General features: G+C 54.8%; 1 protein-coding gene across 27 annotated transcripts; it reads right to left on the bottom strand.

Moving 5' to 3' along the window:
* Positions 1 to 1635: 1635 nt before the first annotated feature.
* On the bottom strand, positions 1636 to 23924 carry FBF1 (Fas binding factor 1). 27 transcript variants are annotated; one of them, XM_070561413.1, is made up of 30 exons: positions 23538 to 23709; positions 22220 to 22305; positions 21337 to 21364; positions 20537 to 20578; positions 19194 to 19287; positions 18502 to 18562; positions 17892 to 17942; positions 15972 to 16113; positions 15381 to 15458; positions 14648 to 14767; positions 14177 to 14315; positions 13916 to 14049; positions 13011 to 13110; positions 11398 to 11874; positions 10165 to 10263; positions 9734 to 9822; positions 9506 to 9564; positions 8525 to 8680; positions 8276 to 8376; positions 7942 to 8148; positions 7094 to 7201; positions 6872 to 7011; positions 6666 to 6784; positions 5632 to 5754; positions 5360 to 5545; positions 4701 to 4877; positions 4481 to 4618; positions 4278 to 4395; positions 3229 to 3344; positions 1636 to 2544 (listed from the first exon to the last, which is right to left on the bottom strand). In XM_070561413.1, exons 2-30 carry the CDS (start codon positions 22220 to 22222, stop codon positions 2461 to 2463), a joined length of 3489 nt encoding a protein of 1162 aa, XP_070417514.1. In that variant the 5' UTR covers positions 22223 to 22305; positions 23538 to 23709; the 3' UTR covers positions 1636 to 2460. The 27 variants fall into 27 exon arrangements, with proteins under 27 accessions (XP_070417514.1, XP_070417509.1, XP_070417517.1 ...); XM_070561408.1 differs by having other exon boundaries at positions 11398 to 11877; positions 23538 to 23692; XM_070561416.1 differs by having other exon boundaries at positions 23508 to 23660.
* Between the last annotated feature and the right edge of the window lie 195 nt (positions 23925 to 24119).

The following is a 24119-nucleotide window of genomic DNA, read 5'->3' as shown; positions in this document are numbered from 1 at the left end:
GTTGACTTGTGAAAACCTCCTGAATGCCCGGCACCACTGAAGGCTGTGGGCAGACTTGACTGTGCCCAGAACAGGGTTCATAGCTTCTCAGTGTTCTGTGTGTGTTTGCACCTGGCTTCCTTTCCTATTTACCTTTTGTTTCTGAATCCTCTTCTCCGTGCCTCACCCACCCAGGCCACCCCTCTAAAAATGAAGGCACACAGGCCCTCTGGGGGCAGAGTCCTGCAGGTCCACCACGTGGCTCTTATTTCCCCATTAGTCCTCACTTTTTAGAAATGTTCTTGTTCTCTCGTTGTGCCAGAACGCTCTAAGTGTGGGGCTCGCTTGGACTTTGTTTGAAAGGCCCTGCACGGATTCCCACACTTATCAACTTGAAGCAAATAACAAACAAAACTCTTGAAACTGGAAGTAATGGCCCCGCCAGGCTTTCATCATTGCTACTTTCCACCAGTATTTCTCTCTCTACAGGCAACTGAATTAAGCATCTGGGTTCTGACTTTGAGATCATAATTTTGAAGGGAAAAAGAAAGACCAGCAGACACGCAACACTCATGCCTGTGTGCAGCCCTCCACCTCTGCGGCCTGGGAGAAAGTTGATGTAAGGGGATAAGATACCTGCCACACTGCCAGGGACAGTGACGGAGCAATTACAGGCACCGAGTGCCTGTGGACCGTCTCCACTTGGCTGTTTCATGGGCACTGGTGTCATCTGAGTGACACCACCCAGTTACCTAAGCCAGAAAGCCGGGGGTCCTCCTTGACATGTCTTCCTTCCTGGCCCTCCATGTCAGGTACCAGGTCCTGTGGGGTCGCTTTCCTGTGAGCCCTCACTGCCACACCCGGTACACTGCTGTCCTCAGCCTCCCCAGCACCTCTGCAAGCAACCTTCTGCCAGCTTCCCTCTCCCCGATCTTGCTCCCTCGGATGTGTCCTCCACTCACAGCCACAATGGGTTTTCCAAAATGCAAATATGGCCCCACCCTGTTTAAAACCCTTCAGTGAATACCCACTGCCCTGAAGATAAAAGGTCAACTCTGCCACAAGATAGACCCAGCTGTAAGGACCTGCTCCCTAATTCTAAACTCATTTCTGTCCTGAAGGCCAAGCTCCCTGGGGACCTCGCTGCACCCGCCCAGCATGTGCTGTGATCACCCACACATCTGTCGGGTGACTGCTTAAGTGCCAGTGGCGCCCAGACTGTGCCCATCCTTAGAACCCTCCAGCTCTTCGCACAGGTGGGAACTCAGAGAGCGACTGTTGAGAAGGACCGAATCCCAAGCTTCAACAAGGCTTCTACTGGGACCCCTGATGCTTCCCTCCTCAGTGTGGGCACCAACCCAGGCAGCAGCTTGGACATCTACTTCACAGTAGCACTGTGCATAGCATGCCCTTCTAGAAGGAGGCAGCAGAGTGATGTGGCTGAGAGCCTGGGGCTTTGGGATCTGCCCAAGAAGAACCCAAACCCAGGCTGTGGTATTTGCTATGCCACCTTGGGCAGATTACTGAGACTGAGCCTGTCTCTTCATCTGTGAAGCAGGGGTGATAGGCACTCCCTTCTCCTGGCTGTGGTCCAGCAGCAGGCAAGGGGATTGTAGGGCTGGAGGGTCCCGGCCAATTGTACAGCAAATACAGTGCTACAGAGCAAACATTTTTAAGTACAAACTCTGATGAGCCATGGCAGGTGAACAGCACAGACAGAAGCCTTCTCTCCTGTCCCTCCCCACACCCCCACCGTCACCCAGAGTCCCCCACTCCTGCCTCTGGGGAGTCTCTTAGAAGAAGCCAATGAGGTCAGTGTCTGTGCGAGCTAATCAGTGCCTCAGGCAGCTGGGAACGGGGCAGGGACTTGGCGTGAGGCATGCTGAGAGCATGAAGGGCTGGCTGAGTCCCAACGGCAGGGCAGACTGCGAGACAGAACTTGGCTGGGCATGGCAGCTCACTGCCCCCGCAACACTTCCCACTTCCTTGGCCAGGAGGCTAGAAGGCCCTTCAGATGTGTGGCCCAACTCTGTGTCCCCATCAGGGAGAAGACCTGTGCCGTCTCTTGCAGGGAGGGCAGGGGGCTGCTCGGGGCATCCCTCAGAAGAGGCCCAGAACAAAGATCCCCAAACCCTCCGCCAAGACGAGGAGGGGAGGGATCCACAGAGCCCAGTCAGCCCCTCGGATCTGAGCTGGACTTCTGTGGGCAGGAAAGCCAAAGCTGTGGCTGACAGCGTTGGAGGGCTGATACTCTCGGTGTCGCGTCTCCGCAGAGGTTGTTGTGCCCTGAGCCCTAGAGGCACAGGGGCACCTGCCTGCCTGAGCCACGGGCTTGAGCGCTCAGAAAGAACGCTTGCACCCCGTCCGCAGGAAGAGCTGTAATCAGGCCCTGGGCACCCCTTCCCCAGAGCTGGCGGCCTGCGGGGCAGTGGGAGAGAGTCCTCAGGTCTGCGGCCTCTACCACGGAGGCAGCAAGGCCCTTCAGGCTGAATGTGATGTCATATTGTAGGAGGCTTTCTTCAGGGTCTCCAGGAAGAAGTGTTCATCCTCCAAGAAGTCGCGGTCCTGAAAGGCAGAGCTGGGTGAGCAGTCACCCCCTGGCTGCTTCCTGTACCCGCTTCTGTGAACAGGGACACTGGCTCGCAGGACCGAGAGTGAGGAGGACCTCTCGGTGCTAGCCAAGCCAGCCCGCACTCGGGGGTCCCTCCCGACTTACTCCCTGGCTCTGCCTGGCTCTGGCATGCAGTCGGGGCAAGGAAAGAGCACGCACACTGAGTGAGACAGAGTAGGTCTCGGTCCTGGCGAGGCCTCTCGTTAGCAGATGACTTCATCTCTCTAAGTCTAAGCTGGAGATGATAATCTTACCTACCTTGGAGGGCTGTGGGAGGGGAAAGGCTTATTATGCACATAAAGCTTTCAGCACAGAGCCTGGCACCCAGGAAGTCCTCCATAAGTGACAACTGCTCTCATTATATGAATACAGGGTTACTGTGAGGTTCAACTGACGTGATACCTGCAAATCGCTTGGTACGGAACCTGGCCTAGAGAACAGGTCTCAGAGATGCTCACCTAGCAATCCGTACTACTCTTCTCCTCCTGGGGATGGGCTCAGCCCTCCCGGGGCCAGGATGTGCTCCTTCCTGCCTCTCACCTGAGCTGCTTATTATCACTGTGAACACGAGGACCACAGGGGTCTACAGGGAGCGGGCAGGCCTGGGCTGGGGCCAGCCTCTGCTCTGGGACACTCACCTGCTCAGCTGTGTGTTTCAGCAGCACCAGCTTGGCGTGGAGGTACGAGGGGCCCAGGCTGGCCGGCGGCTGGCTGTACTGAGGGGTGGGAACAGGAGCCATGATGGCTGAAAAGGCTGAGGAGAAAGTCGGGGACCGAAGCGTCAATGGGAGAACAGGATGGCCACAGCTGTCTCCCCAGGGCCTTCATACCACTGCGGGGCGGGGGGCACATCCACCAACACTCAAAAGCCTTTGAAAACGCTCATGGGATCTTACCTGGCAACTCCTATTCTAGGAATTTACTCAACGGAAATAATTGGGCAAAGGTGCAGAGATGTCAGGACAAAGATTGCCACTGAGGTGCTATTTATCTTATTGGCAAGTCACTCAGCAGGGAAGCAGTAAAAATAAGGAGCAGCCTCATAATGGAAAATCATGCTGATTGAAAATTATGGTTAAATGTTTAATTACTGACACGAAAACATGTTCCATATGTACATTTCTGAATGAAAAAAACCAAGGTACAAGCAATATATGATACAATCACAATTTTTTTTTAAAAACATATGCACCAAAATGTCAAAAGTGGTTCTTGCTAGAGAGTGGAGTTTAAATAGTTTTAAAAAGACCATTTTTGGGGCCAGCCCGGTTGTGCAGTGGTTAAGTGTGCATGTTCCACTTCGGTGGCCCGGGGTTCACCGGTTCGGATCCCGGGTGCGGACATGGCACCGCTTGGCAAGCCATGCTGTGGTAGGCATCCCACGTATAAAATAGAGGAAGATGGGCACGGATGTTAGCTCAGGGCCAGTCTTCCTCAAAAAAAACCAAGCAAAATAAAACAAAAAACAAAACAAAAAAAGACTATTTTTCAGTAGTTTTCCCCCTCTATTTCTGACTCATTTTTCTATAATTAACATGCATTACTTGTGTGAAAAAGAAATAAGGTGACTTTAAAACCCAGCTGACTCCTATCACTTGAGAAGTGGGAGGAGAGGGCAGGATGCTCCTGGCATTGCCCTGTCCAGGGGGCCGGCTGATCCAATATCCCATCCTCTGGAGCCACTTACCACTCAGGCGGGAGGCTGCGGGGTCCTGGGTCCTGGGCAGCAGCCCCACGGGGCCAGAGGGCAGGTCCTGTCGGACACGGTCCAGCTGCAGCCTCTGCTGGGCCAGACTCAGAAGCTCCTGTCCCCAGAGCAGGACAGTTGTGAGGGTGGGAGGCTGGGGAGGTTGGCAGGGGTGGGGGGAGCCAGAGCAGGAGGAGCCTTGCCTGATGCATGTGCTGCTCCTGCTGCCGCAGCTGCTCCTGCTGCTGCTGCACCAGCCGTAGTCGGGCCTGCTGCTCCGACTGCACCTGCCGGGCCTCACGCAATGCCCGCTCCCCTTCCTCATACTTCTCTGAGGCCACCTGTGGGGAGGCCGCCTGGGTCAGTGGGCTGGCTAGGGTCAGCGCAGGGCCCTGCCACACCCAGGGCTCAGCTGCCTGGCACCTGGCTCATGCTCTCCACCTCCTCGGCACGGAGCCTGGTGCGCAGGGCGGCGGCGCTGACCCTCTCCTTCTCCAGCTGCAGCTCCTGCCGCTCCCGCTCCAGAGCCTCCCTCTCGGCTGCCAGCTGGTCTTCCTTGGCCCGCAGCTCGCTTGCCCTGATCTTCAGCTCTGCCTGCTCCTGGAGATGGTAAAGCCTTCACTGCTTTCTCCTCTTGGGAGTTCCAGTGGGCGCTGCTCAGGGTTCGAGGACTCCCCTGGCCCGCCCTGCCTTGCTGCTGCGGCTCGGCTCCACCCTGACTCTGGGAGGAGGCGGTGGAGTAAGGGGGTCCTAGGACCAGCCAGAGAGGCCTGTGGCCAAGTCTCAGTGCTGCCCCTCAACCCTGGGCTCAACTTCTCTGAACTCGTTTCCTCATTTCTAGAATACCTAAGTCATGCAACATGATGAGAATCAAATGAGCAAATGTATATAAAGCACCTAGGGCAATAAAAACAAGTTGTTATTCTCACATGATTATTGTCATCTTAATTCCTATACTCTCGTTATTGCTCTGCTCTTTGCTGAGCTGAGGCATCCCGATGGAGGAGCAGATGGTGAGGGCCGGGGAAGGAAGGGGCAGGGCTGCCCAGGCTTCCCGCGGTCCTTGTGGCCCTGGGCCCTACCTTGGCCAGGCTGACGAGGGTGCCCTCCCGCTGGGTGTCCACCTGCAGCACCCGCTCTGCCTCACGTTCGGCCCGCTCCTTACTCAGCTTCTGCTGAGCAGAGAACTCAGCCCACTCGGCTGCCAGGCGTCGCCGCTCCTCTCCACACTTGTGCATGACGGACTTCTGCTCCTCCAGCAAGGCACTCTGGGACGAGGGCATGAGGACACGGAGTGAGCATCCTTGGGCGTAAGGGCAGAGAGAGCAGCTGAACACGGTGTGGCTGGACTCACCTTGGCCCTCTCCAGCTCCTCCCGCTCCATGGCGATCTGCTGGACCATGACCTTCCTCTGCTCCTCCAGAGCGCGCTGTGCGGACTCCGCCTTGGACTGCTCGGCACTCACCCGCCAGCGTTCCTGTGGGCCGGGTCAGGGCTGAGAGCACGCTCGCCCTCGAAACTCCACTCACTGCCATTAGGCCTGACTGCTCCCTGAGGAGCTGTGCAAACCCACCTACGTCTTCCATGCGAGGCCACAGACAGCTCCTTTCCAGAAAGGTGCAAAAGGAGGGGTGCCTGAGGACTGCGGGGCCTGGACTGTGATTAAGTGCACCAAGGCTAAGCTGACGGCTCGGGAAGCGCTGTGGAGTGGGGCAGGGGTGGCTCCAGAGGGCCAAAGAACTGCTGCTGCTTCCTGAATCGCCAACGATGCCTGCCTGCCTCCTGTCAACCAACAGGCAGAGCACCAGGGTGGGTGTGAGACTGTGTGTGTGTCAGGGGACGCGGGGGCAGGGGCTTAATAGTCACGAAATGAGGGACTGATAAACACGGTTCTTGATAGCAAAACATCTGTTTACATATTGATACGTCTACAGGATGTGTGTCATCACTGGCTATCTCTGGCTAGTGGGTGATTTTAATTTTCTTCTTTACTGTTTCCTGTATTTTAATGTTTTTCAATGAAATGTATCATAACCTAGTGCAAAAAAAAAGTATTTTTTAAAGAATAAAGCTTGCTTTTATATATGAAAGATACAGGGAGTTTGAAAATGTATCTGTTACAGCTCAGGAGGCAAGAACATTTCTCCCAATGTCACAGGCATCAGCTGATGTGACAGGTTCGAGTGACAGGAAGGAAAGTGGGATGTGCAGCTCATAGGCAGAGAGCACTTCTGGGGGTGGAATTGGGGGCCTGCAGAGGCAGGAAGGGACAGGAGACACATTTCAGAGGAGAGTCCCGAGGCTGAGGAGGAGAGGTTAGAGCACTGCTGACTTTCCCTGGGGTGCTCTGCGGGAAACAGGCCCTGCCGGCAGGAGGATGGGCCCCACCTGCTCCAGCAGCCGGCTCTGCTCGTTCAGGCGTGCCTCCATTTTCCCGATGACCTCGTGGAGCCGGCTCCGCTCTTCCTCCATGTCCCGCTGCTGCCGGCCCAGCCTCTCCTGCAGTGCTGGGGGTGGCCCACAGGGCGCTCACTGCCTGCCCATCTTCCCACCAAGATGGGAAAGCAGGGAGGGACACATGGCCCACTGGGTACCTCGGAGCTGCTCGTCCCGCTGCCGGATCCCCAGCTCCCGCTCCTGGGTGGTGGTGAGGTGCGAGGCCTCCACGCGGGAGGACAGCTCAGTCAGGCTGCTGGAGAACTTCTCCATCTGATCGATGATACCATTCAGGGACCTGGGGGAGGACTGGGTCACCTGGGCCTGGGGACCCCAGCACCGCCCCCTCGGGGTGGGCAGGGCCAGGACAGCACCCGTACCGTGTGTGGGAGGTGGCACTGGTGACGGCGTCGATCTCCCGGTCCTTCAGCAGCTTCAGCCGCCGCAGCTGCTCCTCGTGGTCCTTGCGCATCTCCAGGATGGAGGCCCTGAGGGGACGGGGAGGAAGGAGAGGGCCCGTCTCAGCAGGACCAGCAGGGCTGGTGCAGTGAACACAGGGCAGCTCCACGTGGGAGGAACGTGCCTCTGGGGGCCCCTCCTCCGGTGCTATGCCAGTTTCCCTGGCTCCTCTGCCTATCTGTCTTGGTGCCTCAGTGCCACACCCACTCTCCAAGGGGGACATTCCTTCTGTTACTCAGCAAAGGACTCTTCACACAGAGGAAAGGCAGGGGTGTCGACAACCCTTTCGCGTCTGGCCAATCTGTGCAGTGCTAAAAGGCCTGCTCTGCCCTCATCAGCCAACTCCCTTATGGACCCTTCCTTAGTTCTGCTCTCATCTAGAAAGGCAACCAGACCGACATAGCAGGCATAACAGTGCAAATCTCTTGGGGTCGATCCCATCACTAGACTGAGAGGTCCAGGAGACAGTGGAGGAACCTGTGCTCATCAGCCCTCAGGGTGCTTGCTGCTGCCAGGCCCTGCCGGAACAGCCAGTGACCCCTTGGGCCCTGCGGGTACTCCCTCCCCGCCTCAGCAGGAGTGGTGGCCCCCAATTCATGGCATGTTATGGGTCAACGTGCTCGGCCTCGGTCCTCACTGGAAGGGAAGGGGTCAAGCCTTGGTTCAAAGGCCGTTGAGCCATGGCTTGGGGTCTCGCGGGAATCAGCTTCCTCTGGCCCCTCTTGAAGCCAGCTCCCCCTGCCCGCCTGCCGCTGGGCTTCGCCCTCACCGCTGCAGCTCCCGGAGTCGTTCCATCTCCTGGTCCTTCTCCTGCGCGGCGGCCGCCAAGCGCCGCTGGTGCTGGACTGTGAGCTCGGCCTGGGCCTGCTCGGCTTCCTGGCAGTGCGACAGATACTGGGCAGACAGCTCCTCGTTCTCTCTCCGCAGCCGCTCTTCCCGTTGTTGGTATGATGTTTCTAGCACCTTGACGCGGCTTCTGCCAACAGGACACCCAGCCATGGGGCTCGGAAGGCAAGGGCGGCCACCTGAAGGGCCTCTCAAGGTGCCTCAGCTGAGGCAGGCCATGACCTGCGGGAAGCCTGGGCAGGAGGAGTGGCGGGTACCTGTGAGCACTCTCGATGAGCTCCAGGTCTGCCTGGTGTCGCTGCTGCAAACTCTCCAGCAGCAGCCTGTGCTGGGTTCGCTCTAGCTCCAGCTTCCGCACCTAGGAGGTGGCAGGAAGGACAGTGTGGAGGGAGGGGAGACGGGGTCCCTTAGACTGCCTAGGGAAGCCTTCCAGCCCTCAGAGTGACACCATCCCATCTCAATCCTGCCCCCACAGCCGGCTGCCCCTCTGCCCCTCTGCCCCTCACCTGGGCCTCCAGCTCTGCCAGCCGGGTCTGACTCTGCAGCAGCTCAGCCTGGAGCTCAGCAGTGCCACTCTGAAGCTGGGCCTGGGCAGCCAGGAGCTGCTTCTGGTATTCTGTGCCCGGCATGAGGCTCCGTGCCAGTGACTCTGGGAGCAGGGACTGTGGGAGAGGGTGAGATATGTTCCAGATTAGGTAGGGGACAGGGACTCAGCTGAGTTCAGCTACCTCTGGCCCTCTGCTCACGGGACCTCCTAGGCCCTGTGCCTGATCAGTGGCTGTAGACAGGGACAAGGATGTGACACCAAGAGGCCAAGGCCAAGGCCTTGGAGAATCACGCAGTCACTGTACCTCCCCTTTCAGGTCTGGTTAGGAGAATGAGTCCCCCTCCCTCCCTCAGACCAACATCCTCTCCAGCAGGGGTTCCAGATTCCTAGACAAACAGCCAAATGCCAGCAGAGTCTTAGCTATGACAAAAGTTTATGACACTGGCCCTTTCCGTCAGGTCTGAAGTCCAAATGCTGATAGCTACTCTGGTTCCTGCAGGCTGTCTACCATCCCCCATCTCCAAAGGCACTTCTTGGTTACCGGGGACATGCTCCTGTGGGGCTAGGTCTCCTCAGGCCTAGGGTCAGAGGTGACTGCCACATCTGGGAAACAGACAGAGGTGCAGTGGGAGGACGGCAAGGATGGAGGAGGTTTTCTAGACAGAATGACAAAACATCTGCAGCCCTGCTTTCCGGCTGGAGCATTCCCCCTGCCCCCACCTGGGTGCCAACTCTAATTCCCTGCTGGTTCTGGCAAATTAGTACCCAACTCTGCCTGGGAGTTTAGGAAAATGCTGGCGGGGCGCACCAGGGTGAGCTATCTGACATCATGACACCTTCTGCCTCGCAGGTTGTCAGGTCAAAGTGCTGCTGCTGCCTCTGAGCCCTGGGAATTGCCCCACAGCCCCGAGACCTATACTTGCTTGTCCGCCTGCCCTACCTGGATGGGCACAGAAAGCCCCGCAGGTTCCTGGGAGCTTGGGAAACCAACAGCAGGCTCTGAAAAATCAACAGCAGAGAACTGAGGAAGCGACGCAGAAAGGCCCCGAGGTTTTGTGTGTGTGCTCGGGGAGTCTAGCTTCCCTGGTCTTCCAGGGGCCCTGAAGGAAGCTCGAAGTGCCTCCCCCTTACCCAGAGTCAACCCCCCCAAACAAAGCAGAAAACAAACCAGTGCCGGAGAGGTCTCCAGGGGCTGTTGCCCTCTTTGGGTCACCTGCACGGAGGGCCAAGGTGGCCTGGTTCCAAGTCACAGGGGACCTGAGGGCACAGGGATAGGGGTGGCAAGGTGAATAGCTTTCTGTGTGGGACACAGGGAAAGAAGGGAGGTTGGCATGGGCAGAAAGGGAAACATCAGGTTCAAATCATGGACTGGACAGGCCCGGTGTTGGCAGTTCACTGAGAGTGAGGGCTCGGGTGGATAAAGGAGACGGAACCCACTTCAAGTCCCCTTAGTCAGTGGGCCTGAGACGAGGTATTGAGTCCCACACACCAAAGTGACCAAGTCGGAGCCCAGCATAGCTGTGGTGGTCTCTAAGGAAGGAGCCTGGGCCGGCCCCTACCATGCCTCTCGTGGATCCCCAGCCCTGGCTGTGGACATACCCCATGGCCGCAGGCCTGGCAGGTGGCTTTTCTGCTGCTGTTCCTGAGGTCCCTCCAGCGGCTGCTTGCTCGAGCCCTGGAGTGCTGGCAACAGGTTGGCTGAGGAAATAAAGAGTAAAGTGAAGATGGCAGAAGGTCCAGGTTAGGTTGGACGAAGATGGGCCAGGACAAGGCCCAAGCCTGAAGCTATGTGGCTGTTCCTTTTCCTGCCTCCCCTCGGCCCTCCTCTTGTTCCCACCATCCCGTCTTGGGGAGTCTCCTCCCAAGTCTGAGACCCTGGACTTCCAGTGCCCACTCCCACCTCAGTGCCCCCTGGGGCACAGTGAATGGACACTGACTGTCTGACAACAGTCCAAGGAGCAATAATAGACGTGTTATAGGCACCAGAGTTAAGTTCAAGTCCAAGGCCTCGTTCTGGCCCAGTTAGCTTCTCAGTTTTAGACTGACGCTCTGTTCACTCTCCTGCCAGGTCTGGCTGCCCTTTGGGCTCCTCTCCTCTCCTGTCTGTTGTTCCCGCCTCCCTTCTCAGCTCTTGGGGTCAGTGAGGGGCCTTTCACCTTGGTTTTGGGCCCAGGTCAAAAACCACCCTCCTCATTCACACAGCCCCAGGGCTGGGTGATGTCCCTGGCCTGTCCATTCCCTTCCCTTTCACTCTAGCCACACAGCATCTTTCCACTTCCTCTGGACAATCCTGCCCTTGGCAGCCTCTTCTGCCTTCCTGCCCTCAGGTTACTCACTGTCCTGCCCCACAGGATCACCTTTCTGGGGCTCTTCCAGGAGTCGCCTCTTAGCCACTGTGTCTTCTCTAACACTCCCAAAGAGCACGAATGACCCTCAACCCCCACAGGTGTCATTTACTCTAGCTCAGGCCAGCAGAAGCACCAATGATTTGGACACTGGGTTTTTTGCCAACCCAAGGGCACTGTGAGCAGAGCCCCTGCTCAGAGGCACCACGATGGCTGTGTGTCACATCAGGGTACCATCTCCTGCCTGATCAAGTCAGTGCCTGTCCCCGTAGAAGTCCGGGTGTGAGTGTCAACAGACCCCCGGTCCCCTCATGTCTGCACTGGGGTCAAGGCGGAAAGCCAGACGCTGTCTCCACAGCACCCAAAGAGGGAGAAAAGCATAGCTAAGAGCTGGCGCTTCTGACTGAGGCATCGAGATAGTTGAGGTTGGCCCCCTACAGCCCGGCCAGGTGCCCCCTCCACTAGAGACTGCAGCCCAAGCCCACACCTTCTAGAAGGGGGGTGGCCTGCTGCCTCCAAGTTCCGGCCCTTAGAGGCCACAGTGCGCTCCTCTCTGGCCAGACCTTGGGACTTCTTCCGAGACAAGGCATGGCTCAGCCAATCTTCCTCCTCTTTCTGTTCAGAGGCTCCCAGCTGGGAAGGCTGGCTGGCTTTGGCAGGGGAACCTGCACCCTTAGTTGGCAGCTTTGCCGGCGAGGAGGAGGGCAGCCCGGCTGGGGCAGAGTGCCGGCCTGGGGCAGGATGCTGGTTCGCAGGGGCGGGTACTGAGGGTGTAGACAGTGCTGAGCCTCCCCGTTGAGCCTCTCTGGTGGGAGAGGGAGGGAGCAGGTCCAAGTCGTCGTCATCCTTGAGGCCCAACCAGTCAGCTCCTCCCTTCCTGGTGTGGGTGGGGCTGGACGCTGCTGGGGGGCTCTGTTTGGAGCCTGGTTCTCCCCTGGGGTCTGTGCCACCTTCTTCTAAGAACCTACTTCAAGACAGAGAGGAAGGGGTCTAAGGCAGGACAAGCAGCCTGTCCCAAGAGCCCCATGTCTGGCCTTTCTCTCCGCTGTTGGGGGGTGACTATGAGGCCCACACCAAGGAGTCCGTAATGGCCAGGGGCTCTGCACAGCCAGCCTGAGGCCCAGCGAGCACAGCGCCCGCACCAGCTCAGGCAGCAGAGCAGCAGCGAGCTGTTTGTAGAAGCACGAAACACAGACATCTTGAATTCCATCGCGTGAACCGGGCACAATTCCATCCACAGAGAATAGGACCAAATTACAACCAGGGGACACACATCCAGAGGAACAGCAGGCGGATGAAGTGGTTTTAGGTTTTCCATCCACTGTCATTTTCCTACCTGTTCCTTGATTTGGCCATTGCCTATATGTGTTACTGGCCAGTGGCAGCAGGTTCCAAGGTTTAAGAATAGACTGAGATTGGGAAACAAATGTCCATGTGTATATAGGGTCATTTAGATGGAAAGAGAGGCTGATAAAGCCAATGTGGCATGACGGTAACAACCACTGGGTATGGGCAAAGGCTGGGAGGGAATTTTTTATACTGTTCTCAGAACTTTTCTGCCAGTTTGAAATTATTTCAAAATACAAATTTGAAAATATACACTGGGAGAAAAACTCCAAATTCAGAAAATTCAATCCACTAATTTAATGTTTTGTTGCAAACTGGGATGAGACCGCTGGCAGGATCACTACGGCAGATCCCAGGGCAGCGCTCCTGGGGGGCAGGGTTTGAGAGCCCACTGCCAAAGGTTAAGAGTCCCGCTAACCCTGGGACTAGATGTTCCTCAGGGAGGTTGACCAACATCACAGCCATTTACAGCTTCAAAGGGCTTCAGGCAGAATTGGGCCCACCTTCTCCTTTTCTTTCCGAGGAGGTCGGGAGCAGACTCTGGGACCAGGATCCTGCGGGGCCATCTCCACCACTTGGCTTGGACTAGTGAGACTGGGCAACCTCCCCCTTCCCTCGGGACCCCCCTGCAGAGCCTAGTGGCCCCCCTAGATCCGTGGCCTCCCACACAGGACTGTCGGTGGGATGGGGGAAGGTTGGGGCTGTCTTCCCGGTGGGCAACCTGTCTCCAAACTCCCTGCGGGCCCCACTTACCTGACTGACTGCCGGCGGGACTGCCGGCCCTCAGAGGAGCCCAGGGTGGGCTGATAGGCCCCAAAGGTGAAGTCCTCGTCACCCCAGGGATCTTCTTTGTCTGTGAATTAAGGAGTCTGTAATCCGGGGGCTGGCCAGGTGGCACAGCGGTCAAGTGCACACGTTCCGCTTCAGCGGCCCAGGGTTCGCCGGTTCGGATCCCAGGTGTGGACATGGCACCGCTTAGCAAGCCATGCTGTGGTAGGCGTCCCACATATACAGTAGAGGAAGATGGGCACGGATGTTAGCTCAGGGCCAGTGTTCCTCAGCAAAAGGAGGAGGATTGGCAGCAGATGTTAGCTCAGGGCTAACCTTCCTCAAAAAAAAAAAAAAAAAAAGAAAGGAGTCTGTGATCTGGAGCACGGGAGTCAAACTCTTTTGTGGCTGCAGAACTGTTTGAAAAGGGCTGAACTGGCCACTTTACATGTAAGATAAGTACAGGTGAAGCTGCTCTGGAGGAAGCTGGGGCGAGCAGCTGAGCGGCAGCTCAATGTCTCCGACTCCCGCACTCGGAACGTCACTGGGGGGCTGCTGTTAAAAACGCACTAGCGGGGCCCTGCCCCAGACGTGCTTAAGGTGAGGCCCAGTGAGCAGCACGTGTCACAAGAATGATTCTCAACAGACGGCCTGTGGGCTGATGCTTCGAGAAACACTGGTCCAGAGCAGTGTTTTTCAAACCGTGAGCTGCCACCTATTAGCAGGTCGAGAAATGAGTCACAACCAATGTATTTATTAAGTCAAACAGCACATAAATAAAAAACAAGATTATGTGTGTGTGATGATGTAAAATTTATTTATTATGGGTTGTGATAAAAATCTGCTCTGGGAGCCCCCCACACCCTCCCCTGCCCCACAAGCTTCCTTACCCTGAGGCCTCTGGTACTTCTTGTCCAGCTTGAACTCTCTGTGCTCCCCGCTGCCCGGGCAGGCCAGGAGTTTGGTGGCAGTGTCTCGACCCAGCAGCTCATCCAGCTTGGAGCGAGCGGGGCGGGGCCCTTCCCTGTAGGCCAGGACACAGGGCGGCCTGGGTGAATGTGAGGGGCTCCGGGGGGCCCACACTATACCCCCAACTAGCTTTCCCTGAAGCAGCAGCCTGGCCAGGGCTCTCCGTTCATAACGATCCTTACTGGCCTCCCGTCGGCTTCCTCTCTGCTTTGGGGCTGTCTCCAAACCCCAGTGTGGCTATGAGGTCGTCCCCATCGTCAAACAGCAATTCGTCTTTCTGTCGGACGGGGGTGTCCCCAGGAGTTAGAGGAATAGAGGGACCTAAAAGACAGAGCACAGGGCATAATGCCCACAGCCTTCTTGCCCTCAACTCTGATATCTGAGGGGATTCAGGGGGCTGTTTCTCTGCAACCCTGATGGGTGGGACAGTGGGCATCACACGTGTCTAGGCTGCCCACGGGACCTGACTCCCCATACCCCACTCCCAGGCTCATGCACCCCACCTCCCTGTTCTTAGAGACTGACAGTCTCTGCTCCAGGATCTTAGACCTGTGGTCCCCGCCCTGGTGGGGTCTCTGGTTCTGCACTGGAAAGTTCAGCCAGCCTGCCGCCAACTGTATCTGCCTCAGAGCGAGAAACACCCACCCTCCTACCTTGATCTCTGACTGGGGCTGGGATCTTTTCGGAAGCTATTTTACTGTCTGTCCTAGGCGGCTTCTTGGCGCTTCCTCCCTCATCATCGGAAAGAAGCCCTGCCAATGGGTCTTCCAAGTCTCACGGCCAGAAGGGAAAGCACAGGTCAGACTTCAGCGTTTTGTCCAGTAGAATAAGCCTCGTGCTGCGTGGGGGAGTTCTCTCTCCAGTGGAGAGTCTAGCTGGTCTGATAATAAACAAGCTGCTCGGCACCCAGAGGCCAGGACCTGTGTAAGGGGGACTCCGACAGCCCCGGCTTGGCAAGGGGAGAGGGAGCCGGGGTAGCGACCCTGGGCCTGCGGTCCAGTGTGACTGTCCCAGCTTTACCCATGGGCCTTCAGACTCTGCTGTCTGCACAGCCTTCTGGAAATGTCCCCAAGGCATCAGAAGAGAAGTAAAATACTTGTGTGCGTTCATGAAGGGAAAGGGAACTTCTCCCATACTTCATAAAATCTCCAGTTTGATGTCTGGCTTCAAAGCCGTTGTAAATAAGTTCCTCAAATATCCCGGCCAACGCAACATATTTAGTCCCTCCCCGAATTCATGAGGAACTGAATCAGTGGCACCAGCTGTCTCTGTTCCTCGTCTGATACACACAGTGACTTGGCCTCGGACAAGCAAGCAAGCATTACCCAGGCTACTCCACTCTCAAAACTGGAGTGTCCCAGAAGTGGGGTGCAGGGCCTATGGTACCTTCAAAGGAAAACTTCCTGTACGGATGGCCAAAGCTGCGGGGAGAGGGAGGTGGCTTCTTGGTGGGAATGGCGTCCCCTGCAGGAAGTAGAGGGAAGGCAAGGTCACGAATCGGGTCTCCTGGCCAAGGTTCTGCCACACAAGCTGGGATGGTGTGTACTTCTTCCTGGGGGGCTGAGGGTTCGAGGCCATGGAGATGGCCATGGGATGGGTCTATACCTCCCCAGTTCCCACAGAGGCTGCAGGCAGAGACGTGGTCCGGAAGCTACCTCCTGCCCCCTAGTCACAAGTCATTCCAGAGTCATGCATTTGGGAGATGCACAGGCTACCATAAAATTCTCCAATTTAACTCAAACGGCTTTTCCAGGAACTGCCATGTCGGACTTAAGAGGGACTGGAACGGCTCTAGGAAGGCAGGAGGCTGAATCTGTCCCCGCCCCCACCACAAACACTCAAACACACACACGTGCACAGGGAGCCCCTGCCCTCTGCATTCCAGGCAGGGAAAACCCACAGGACGTGAAAGCTCCCTTCTAAGCATCTTCCATGTCCCAAAGTGTCCCTAGATTTGAGGAGCTATCTCCCACTCACCTTTCTCTTTGGCTCGTATTATGCCAGCAGGTTTGGGATCACTAGGCAGCTCTTCTTTCCCCGAAACCTTTGCAGGTCTTTTGCTAGAGGCTAGATTAGACTTCTTCAGACCTAAGAGATTGGCATCCATGTCGTCCAGATCCTGGAAGAGTGAGGTGGGAGGAGTCCTCTCAGGTGCTCAGCTGGTGGTTGCTAAATGCCTTCGTGCTGGAGCAGCCTGGTGGTGATAGTGCCTTCCTCTCCATGGGGGACAAATGGGGACTTGGGCTGGGGAACTGACTCGACAGGATTACAGAATGAGGGCAGAGGCAGGGCCAAAGTACAAAGTCTCCACACTGTTGGTCTCGGATGAGCCGAATGGTCTCGGATTGGTACCTCTACTGGCTTTTACTAGCAGCTGCTGCCTTAATGCTACAATGAGAGAGTTACTAAAACCTGCTTTCAGAGCTCCTCACAAAGGCTTAGCAACTTTTGAAGCTGTGTGCAGTGGAAACAAAACAGCAGGACCCTGAGATTGCAGACTTCCAAAGGGACTGCGCCAGGCAGTGAGGGGACCCTTTAGCCAAAGCCAAGGAAAATTCTGGATTCCTTAGCCTGCCTGTCAGGGTAAGCGAACTGCGATTAGAGGCAGAAGAGTGACAAGAGTGTCCTTCCTGAATGTTCTATGATGATGACATTAAAAACCACCAGGAACCAAGCCAGGAGAGGGAGGCAGTCAGGGACACCCTGGTCACCACTAGGCCTCAGTACAGACACGCTGAGTGATGATTTTGAGAAGGGGATGAGATCTGAAGACGGTAGTTGGCACCCCAGGGACAGAATTGTGAGGAAACAAAGGAAATGAGAAAACTTCAGAAAAAAGATGAGTTAGGAAAGAAAACTGAGCCAAAGGCAAGCAGAGTGGGATGCGGGTTCTACTCATGGTTCTGGAATGAGAGACTCAAAGTCACTACCAAAAATTCAGTCCTGGGGGCTGGTCCCATGACTGAGTGGTTAAAGTTGCATGGACTCTGCTTTGGCGGCCCAGGTTTGCAGGTTCAGATCCCAGACGCAGACCCACACCACATGTCAAGCCATCCTGTGGCGGTGACCCACATACAAAACAGAGGAGGACTGGAATGGATGTTAGCTCAGGGCGAAACTTCCTCAACAAAAAAGAAAAAAAAAACTGAGTCAGAGGACTCGAGGGTCATGCCAAGGGGTCCTAGCTAGTGGCCTTGGGGAAGAGTGATTTTTAAGCTGAGGTTAAAGAAGATGATTTGGAGCCAAGAAGGGGACAGACCCCAAATCTTTAGGGCTCCTCTTGAAAGAAAGTGCTCAGGCTTGGCCTGGGATGGTGGCAACGTGGTTAACCAGAGGGACATGAGGTGGAGGTCAGGCAGGGGGGTGCGCCTGGAGGGAGCCAGGGGGAGAACAAAGGGCCACTTCAGGCTCCCCAGGCACGGAGAGATTATGCTCTTATAACCGTTCAGAATTTATGTCTTAAAATTCCGTTGTGAAGATTAGCTTGGGGCTTGATCTGACCAGAGGACAGCTGTACCAAAGTGGACTTGGCAGGGGATGTAGAGAGAAATATGCAGAAAGATTAAGAACAGGCTTTCGGGGAGACACTTTCCCTCTTTCTCCCTAGGTAGTGGTGGGGTGGAGGGACCCAGGTGAGTCTTCGGGTGGGAGCCAGCCCCATTTCAGAGGCCTGTGGCATGACTGTGTCTCTGGGTGGGAATCTCCATAAACCTGTAAAACTAATTCATACCCAGAGGGGCAGGAAGGGCACCAGCTCATGGATGAGCTCCATTCTTGCACTACCAAGGGCTCAGAAACACAAACCGTGAAAGGAGAAATCAGAGGGAGACGAAGGCATGGCATGAAATATCAATACCCCACCCCTGGCTCCCAGAATTGTCTGAGCTGCTTCATTACCTTCATGGCCTGGAGCAAGGCCTGCGGGTCTGCATCGGAGATGTCTGAAACCTAAGTCCACAGGAGGGTAAGGTCGCACATTAGTCAAGGCCTCACAAAGCTCAGGGCTCTGGGCCCCTGCTGCCCTGCTTCTGCTAGGGCAGGAGCACAGGTCACCCAATGGGGCGGAAATAGGAGGGTCCGCCCTCACTGGGGGCTTGTACGTGGTTTGAAGTCAAACCTGCCCAGCTGTGGAAACCCAGCAAGTGCTGCCACTTTTTATTCCTCCCAACTGGAAAGACCACTTCTATCACAGGACTCACGTTACGCGACTTCCCATCCATGCGACCGGACAGCCACAGTCACAGCTGTGGAGTTCACTAGGGGAAGCACAGTTAAGAGGCAACAACCAAGACCCCAGCAGTCGGCAGGAGCGTGTCTCGCTGGTAGGAAGGATAAGGACGTTGCTTTGGGTCCACCTGGCAGCCCTAAGGTATTGCTGTGCTTCAAGAACAAACTTGCTTTGAGAGGGCTTCTAAACCCTTGTGTGAGCAGCCCCTCGGCCAGGACACCCACCTCACTGTCTCTGGGGATAAGGAGAGAGCGGGGAGTAGGGAACAGGCTGGCTCACCTCAGCGTCAGCTCCTGCAGGGCCTGCCATAGTGCTGAAGGCATCATCTTCCAGGAGGGACCTGCAAAGAGGCGGAGTTGGCACCTACCCCCATCCCCAGGGCACGAGATAATTCTAAGAAAGGAAGAGTGGCTTAGAGAGCCCAAGGGAACTTAGGTAGACGCTTCTCCAGGAGAGCAGGGCTGCTAAAAGAAATCTCACAGGCCACTTAATGCAGTGATTTTAAACTTTTTAAAAGCAGTATAGCCCCTTTAAAAACAAACAAAAACAACACGTAGGCCAGAGAGACAGAACTGGTTTAGCTAAAACAAAGATGGGGCAGAAGGCTCACAAAGCTCCTTCCTTATCTCTCAACTGTCAAAGGAACCTTAGAAGAAAAAACACAGTCTGAAAATCATGATCTAGGCCAATCCTCTTATTCTGAGGCTAAGAAAATTGAGACTCAGAGGTTCAGGAATCGCCCAAGGTCACACAGTAAGCAACAGATGTAGGGCTGGAGGCCAGGACTTCTGACCTCCAGTTCAGTTGTCTTTCCTCTCTCCCAGGCTCCTTCACTGAATAGGAGATGAGGGAAGGAGGAGAACATTAGTGACACTAAAAATGGGGCCCAAAGTATGTGGAAAGTGGGGCGGAGAGGCAGGAGCATTTGGACTGAAATGGGTCATGGACACCCAAGCCGGTCCTGGGCTTACTTTGTTCCAGCCCTTGAGGAAGGCAGCGCCCGAGCTACACCTGCTGCGTCTCTGGCATGTGAAGCTAGTTCAACAGGTTTGTCAGGTGGTGTCACTGGAAAGAGAGAAAACAGGAAAGATGCCATCAAGGTGAACAGGATGACAAGTTCCCCACTGAGCTGTCTCCCGGACCCTCCTACTGAAAGAAAGCCCTGTCTGGAGGCAGGAAACTGGCCCCATAGGCAGGTCCCAAATGGGAGAAGGGGGCAGTAATATTTCCAAGCAGGAAGTCAACCCTAAATGCCAACTGGTGCCAAATGAAGAGCCCCGCCCTGCCCCAGGGAAATGCAGGAAGAATAGCACGCTTCCACCGCCCAGTGGTTGGCTGGAATGCGTGGGCTGGTGCTCTGTGGGGTCTTCTGGGCCAGACGGGGGGAACCTTGGCTTTGCTGTCCCTGGTGAGTTCAGCATGACCCTGAAGCCCTGCTCCTCAGACACGGACATACAGGATAGGGGACTACTATCCAGAATACACACAGCACACTTACAACTCCAGAGTAAAAAGAGAAACAACCCAATCAAAAAACAGGCAAATGATCTGAAGAGACCTTTCTCCAAAGGAGATATACATATAGCCAATAAACACATGAAAATATGCTCAACATCATTAGCCTAAGGAAATGCACATCAATGAGATGCAACTTTACACCCACTAGGAAGGCTATAATCAAAGACAGAGAATAACAAGTCTTGGCAAGGACGTGGAGAAATCGGAAGCCTCTTACACTGCTAGTGGGAATGTATATGGTGCAACTGCTGTGGAAAATAGTTTGGTGGTTCCTTAAAAATTAAACGTAGATTTACCATATAGTCAAGTAATTCCACTCCATGGTTTATACACCAAAGAACTGAAAATATATGCGAAACTGATGCATGGTTAACAAAATATGGAGTATCTATACTGGAATAGTGTCCAGCCATAGAAAGGAATGCCACAGTGTGGATGAACCTTGAAAATACTATGGTAAGTGAAAGAAGCCAGGTGCAAAAGCCACATAGTGTATGACTCCATCTTATATAACACTTCTAGATTAGGCAAAGCCATAGAGAAAGAAAGTACATAAGTGGTTGCCTAAGGTTGGGGGAGGGAAGAATGAGGAGTGACTGCTAATGGTGTGGAGTTTCTTTACTGGGTGATGAAAATGTTCTGGAATTAGACTGTGGTTATGGTCGTACAACTTTGTGAATATACTAAAAGCCACTGAATTGTACACTTTAAAAGTGAATTTTACGTGAATTATATCTCAATTAAAAAAAAAGAAGATGCCGCCTAAATGAAGGGATTCTGGGGAAGGGGCACTTACTCTCATCCCCCAGGAGGCCACCAAGGACATCATCTATGGAGCCTGGAAGAGAAAAGGAGCCGTCATGACCCCAGGAGGAAAGAAGAACGATCCTTACAAGCCTCACATCTTGGGACCTTGCCCCGGGACCTCAGAGCTCTCGGATGTGGGGGCCTAGGCTTGGCTCTCTCTTCACTGGCCACGAGATGTTTTCTCTCTGGCAACAAGTCACAATGCCTTGTGGAAAGGCCCCAGGGTAGAAATCGAAAATAACTTTCTCAAAGGATGGTGGTGAAGATTTTCAGGAGAACCTACAATCTGCAAGACACACTGGCCAACAAACCAGTCTCCAGGCTCTGAAGAAAGCCCAGTGTGCTTCTTTGCGAAAAGCGTCCGAGATTTCTAGACACATACAAGCTTCTTTCATACCAATAGCCTCCTTGCACCCTTCCATCTGGGACCCCTCTCAGCCACTTTCTAATGGGGGCATGTAGGGGAAACCCAGTCTGAGTCCTGAATGAGGTCTCGCATCCAGCTTAAGTGCCTTCACCACCCGTAACCCCAACCGTATGCTTCTGGATACAGAGCCCAACGAGAAGGATTTTTTTTCTCAAGTCCCATCCCCAGTTTATTTCTGAAATTACTCTGAGGCCAAGGAGGCAGCATGAGGAGTCCCCTAGGAAGACCAAAGCTGCCTACGAAATTATGGGGAAATCAGCAAGACCCATACTAACAACATTCAGACACAACAAAGTTATTTTTGGACCCAAAGTGGGGAAATTATTTTTGGCGTAAGGGTGATGTTCCATCTCTCCACTTACCTTTCAATCCCTTTTTGGTCTTTGGTGCCTAAAATGGGAAAAACAAATCACATTAACAAAATCCAACAGCGTTGAAACCAAGAATGCAGAATGAACTGTTTTGCCTTTTGCCGAGTCACCAGAGGAAAAGGAGCGCCAACGGCATTTACAGACAGAAGCCCATTATGCTTGCCCAGAGTTTCTGAGAACAGACTCATCCAGAGTGTGGGAAAGTTCCACTAGCCAGAATGGATGCCACTGTGGGTGCTGTCAGGTAGGCAGAAGTGTCTCCTTTTCCCTGACTTCCAGATGCCACATGCAAACCCTCCCAGCCAGGCTGTAATATGAATGGGAAAGTTTTCCTCTATTGCATGTCCCCGACTCCTCAACCAGTGAGAGACACTTAAAAATGCTTCCAGTAGGGCTGGCCCAGTGGCGCAGCAGTTATGTGCACACACTCCGCTTCGGCAGCCCGGGGTTTGCTGGTTTGGATCCCAGGTGCGGATGTGGCACCGCTTGGCCAGCCATGCTGTGGTAGGCATTATACATTAAAAAAAAAAAAAAAAAAAAAAAAAAACGTAGAGGAAGACGGGCATGGATGTTAGCTCAGGGCCAGTCTTCCTCAGCGAAAAGAGGAGGATCAGCAGCAGTTAGCTCAGGGCTAATCTTCCTCAAGAAAAAAAAAAAAGCTTCCAGCTGGCCATTCAGGGGCTTAGAAGAAATGCTTGCTCGTTGCTTAATAAGATGTCTGACGTCAATTCTACTTCTCATCACACTTTTCTGTGACCACATCCTGGTCTTTGTCACCCACCCCCCAAGTACTTCATGCAGTCAAGATCTTGGGGGTGGGAGTGGGGGTAAGAGCGGGTTCACATTTCCACACGTCCCTCTGCATTCTGCCTACCATCTCAGTGCTCTGGAGGCTGCTTGTGGCTCCTTCACAGTGCTGTCCAGATCACTGGAATTCTGCCCACATCGGGCTCATCCTCCCTAATGCAGAAAATTAAAGTAGTTGCTTAAAAGTGATGGAGCTGGGGCCAGCCCGGTGGCGCAGTGGTTAAGTTCGGCCGTTCCGCTTCTCAGCGGCCCAGGGTTCGCAGATTCGGATCCTGGGTGCGGACATGGCACCGCTTGGCAAAAGCCATGCTGTGGTAGGCGTCCCACGCATAAAGGAGAGGAAGATGGGCATGGATGTTAGCTCAGGGCCAGTCTTCCTCAGCAAAAAGAGGAGGATTGGCAGTGGTTAGCTCAGGGCTAATCTTCCTCAAAAAAAAAAAAAAATATGATGGAGCTTTCCCACTTCCATAAATTAACAGTTCCTTACAGGGAAGGCAATTCAGATGAGAAGCAAAGTGCTCTGGGTAACTTAATGAGCTTGCCAAGGCCTCAAGATCACTCGGGTACAGTGCAGTGGTCCTCATCCTTGACTCTGGATGCGGGAGACGGCAGGTACCATCTCAGAAAGGAGGTGGGTGCCAGGCACTATGGTCAATACACCTTCCCAGGCAATGCCCATGACTACTTTCCAGGCAGCATTCAGCACAAAGAGCGGATGTGAGCACTGGTTACTCCTTGACACTATTTTCACGGATGGTGGAAATTTTCCCTTCACACTAACTGTAAATCCGACTCACCCCATTAACAGAGAACTGTTTTCCTCAGAATGATCACTCTCTCCCTCTCGCTCCTTAACATTACCAAAACGGACCTTTGGCATGCCTTGGAAGAAAGGAGTCTGAGGGGGCCGTCTCTATTTCTCCAGTGTTGGCCTGTCCTGTTATTAGAATGCAAAGTTTAGCTGGGTTACGTACAGGAGCCGCTCTGTTTCTTTCTCTGCAATGGCAATTTTCACGACTTACAAGTCCAAACATGTTTTGCATCATGACACATCTAGGAACTTCTGCCATCTCCTATCCATCCGGTCCCACCTCCCAGACGGCGGGAATTTCTCAGAGGTGTGCAAAGGCCACAGGGCCACAGAGTACCATCGCGTCATTGCCATTTGTTTGGCCAACTCCGTGCCAGGCATCTAAAAATCCCGAGCCCATCCCTTAGCAAGGGCCCTCCCAGAGTCACCTCTCTGTCCCGAGACTCCGCGCCCCTCCATGCATCACCCCTCCGCGCGCCCAGCATCTGGGCTCCGAGCGCAGCCTACGATCCTCCCAGCCCCTGAAATCGCCCGGGTTACGCGCCATTCCCCGCGGAGGGGCAGCCGGTGAGACCTGTCCCAGCCACGGCCGCTGGTCCCGGCTCCGCTGGAGCCCCGCTCGCTCAGGCCTCCCGCTTGGGAGCCCCGGGGGTGCCAATCTCTCAGTCGGCCGGCCTCCGGAAGAAAGGCGAGCCTCGAGGCATCCTGGGAGTTGTAGGTCCACGGCCCACTCACCTGCGGGAGCCAAGGGAAAAAGGGGCACCGAGAAGAACTACATTTCCCAGGGTGCCCCTCCGCAGCCGTTAGTCGAGGCCGGACCTCTGTTCGCGGCTCAGCGCGTTGCTAGGAGCTGCCTCAACGCCCCTTAAGGAAGCGGGTGCAGGGCTGCGAGGCCGGGCGGCTTTTCCCCCCCATCCTCCGTGGAAGACTCCCTGGGGCCTGGGCTCCAAGACCAAACACTAAAGTTCCTCTAGCACTCTTCCGAGGGCTGACTCGGGGCGGGGTTGGGGGCGTGAGACACGTGTTAAGACTGGAGGACCGATAAACCATAATTATGTATCTATCCCACACACCAAAGCGTAGGGAAATGGCCGTGACCTTTGTCATGAAAATCAAAGCAGCGAAGCCATGATGAAACCCAATACCGTCACCCAAC

Source organism: Equus przewalskii, chromosome 10 (genome assembly GCF_037783145.1).
Source record: "Equus przewalskii isolate Varuska chromosome 10, EquPr2, whole genome shotgun sequence".
NCBI classification, from domain to species: domain Eukaryota; kingdom Metazoa; phylum Chordata; class Mammalia; order Perissodactyla; family Equidae; genus Equus; species Equus przewalskii.
Note: the sequence above shows the minus strand (reverse complement) of the source record. Positions and strands in the feature narration are given on the sequence as shown.

Coding starts and splice junctions, on each gene's coding strand:
- FBF1 (XM_008513307.2), bottom strand. CDS start 23,448: ATGCTGGGCGCGCGGAGGGGTGATGCATGGAGGGGCGCGGAGTCTCGG. Junction 21,365..23,391: donor CGGAGTCTCGGGACAGAGAG/GTGACTCTGGGA, acceptor TTCCCATTTTAG/GCACCAAAGACCAAAAAGGG. Junction 8,681..9,505: donor GGCTTTCTGTGCCCATCCAG/GTAGGGCAGGCG, acceptor CCTCTCCCACAG/TCCCTGCTCCCAGAGTCACT.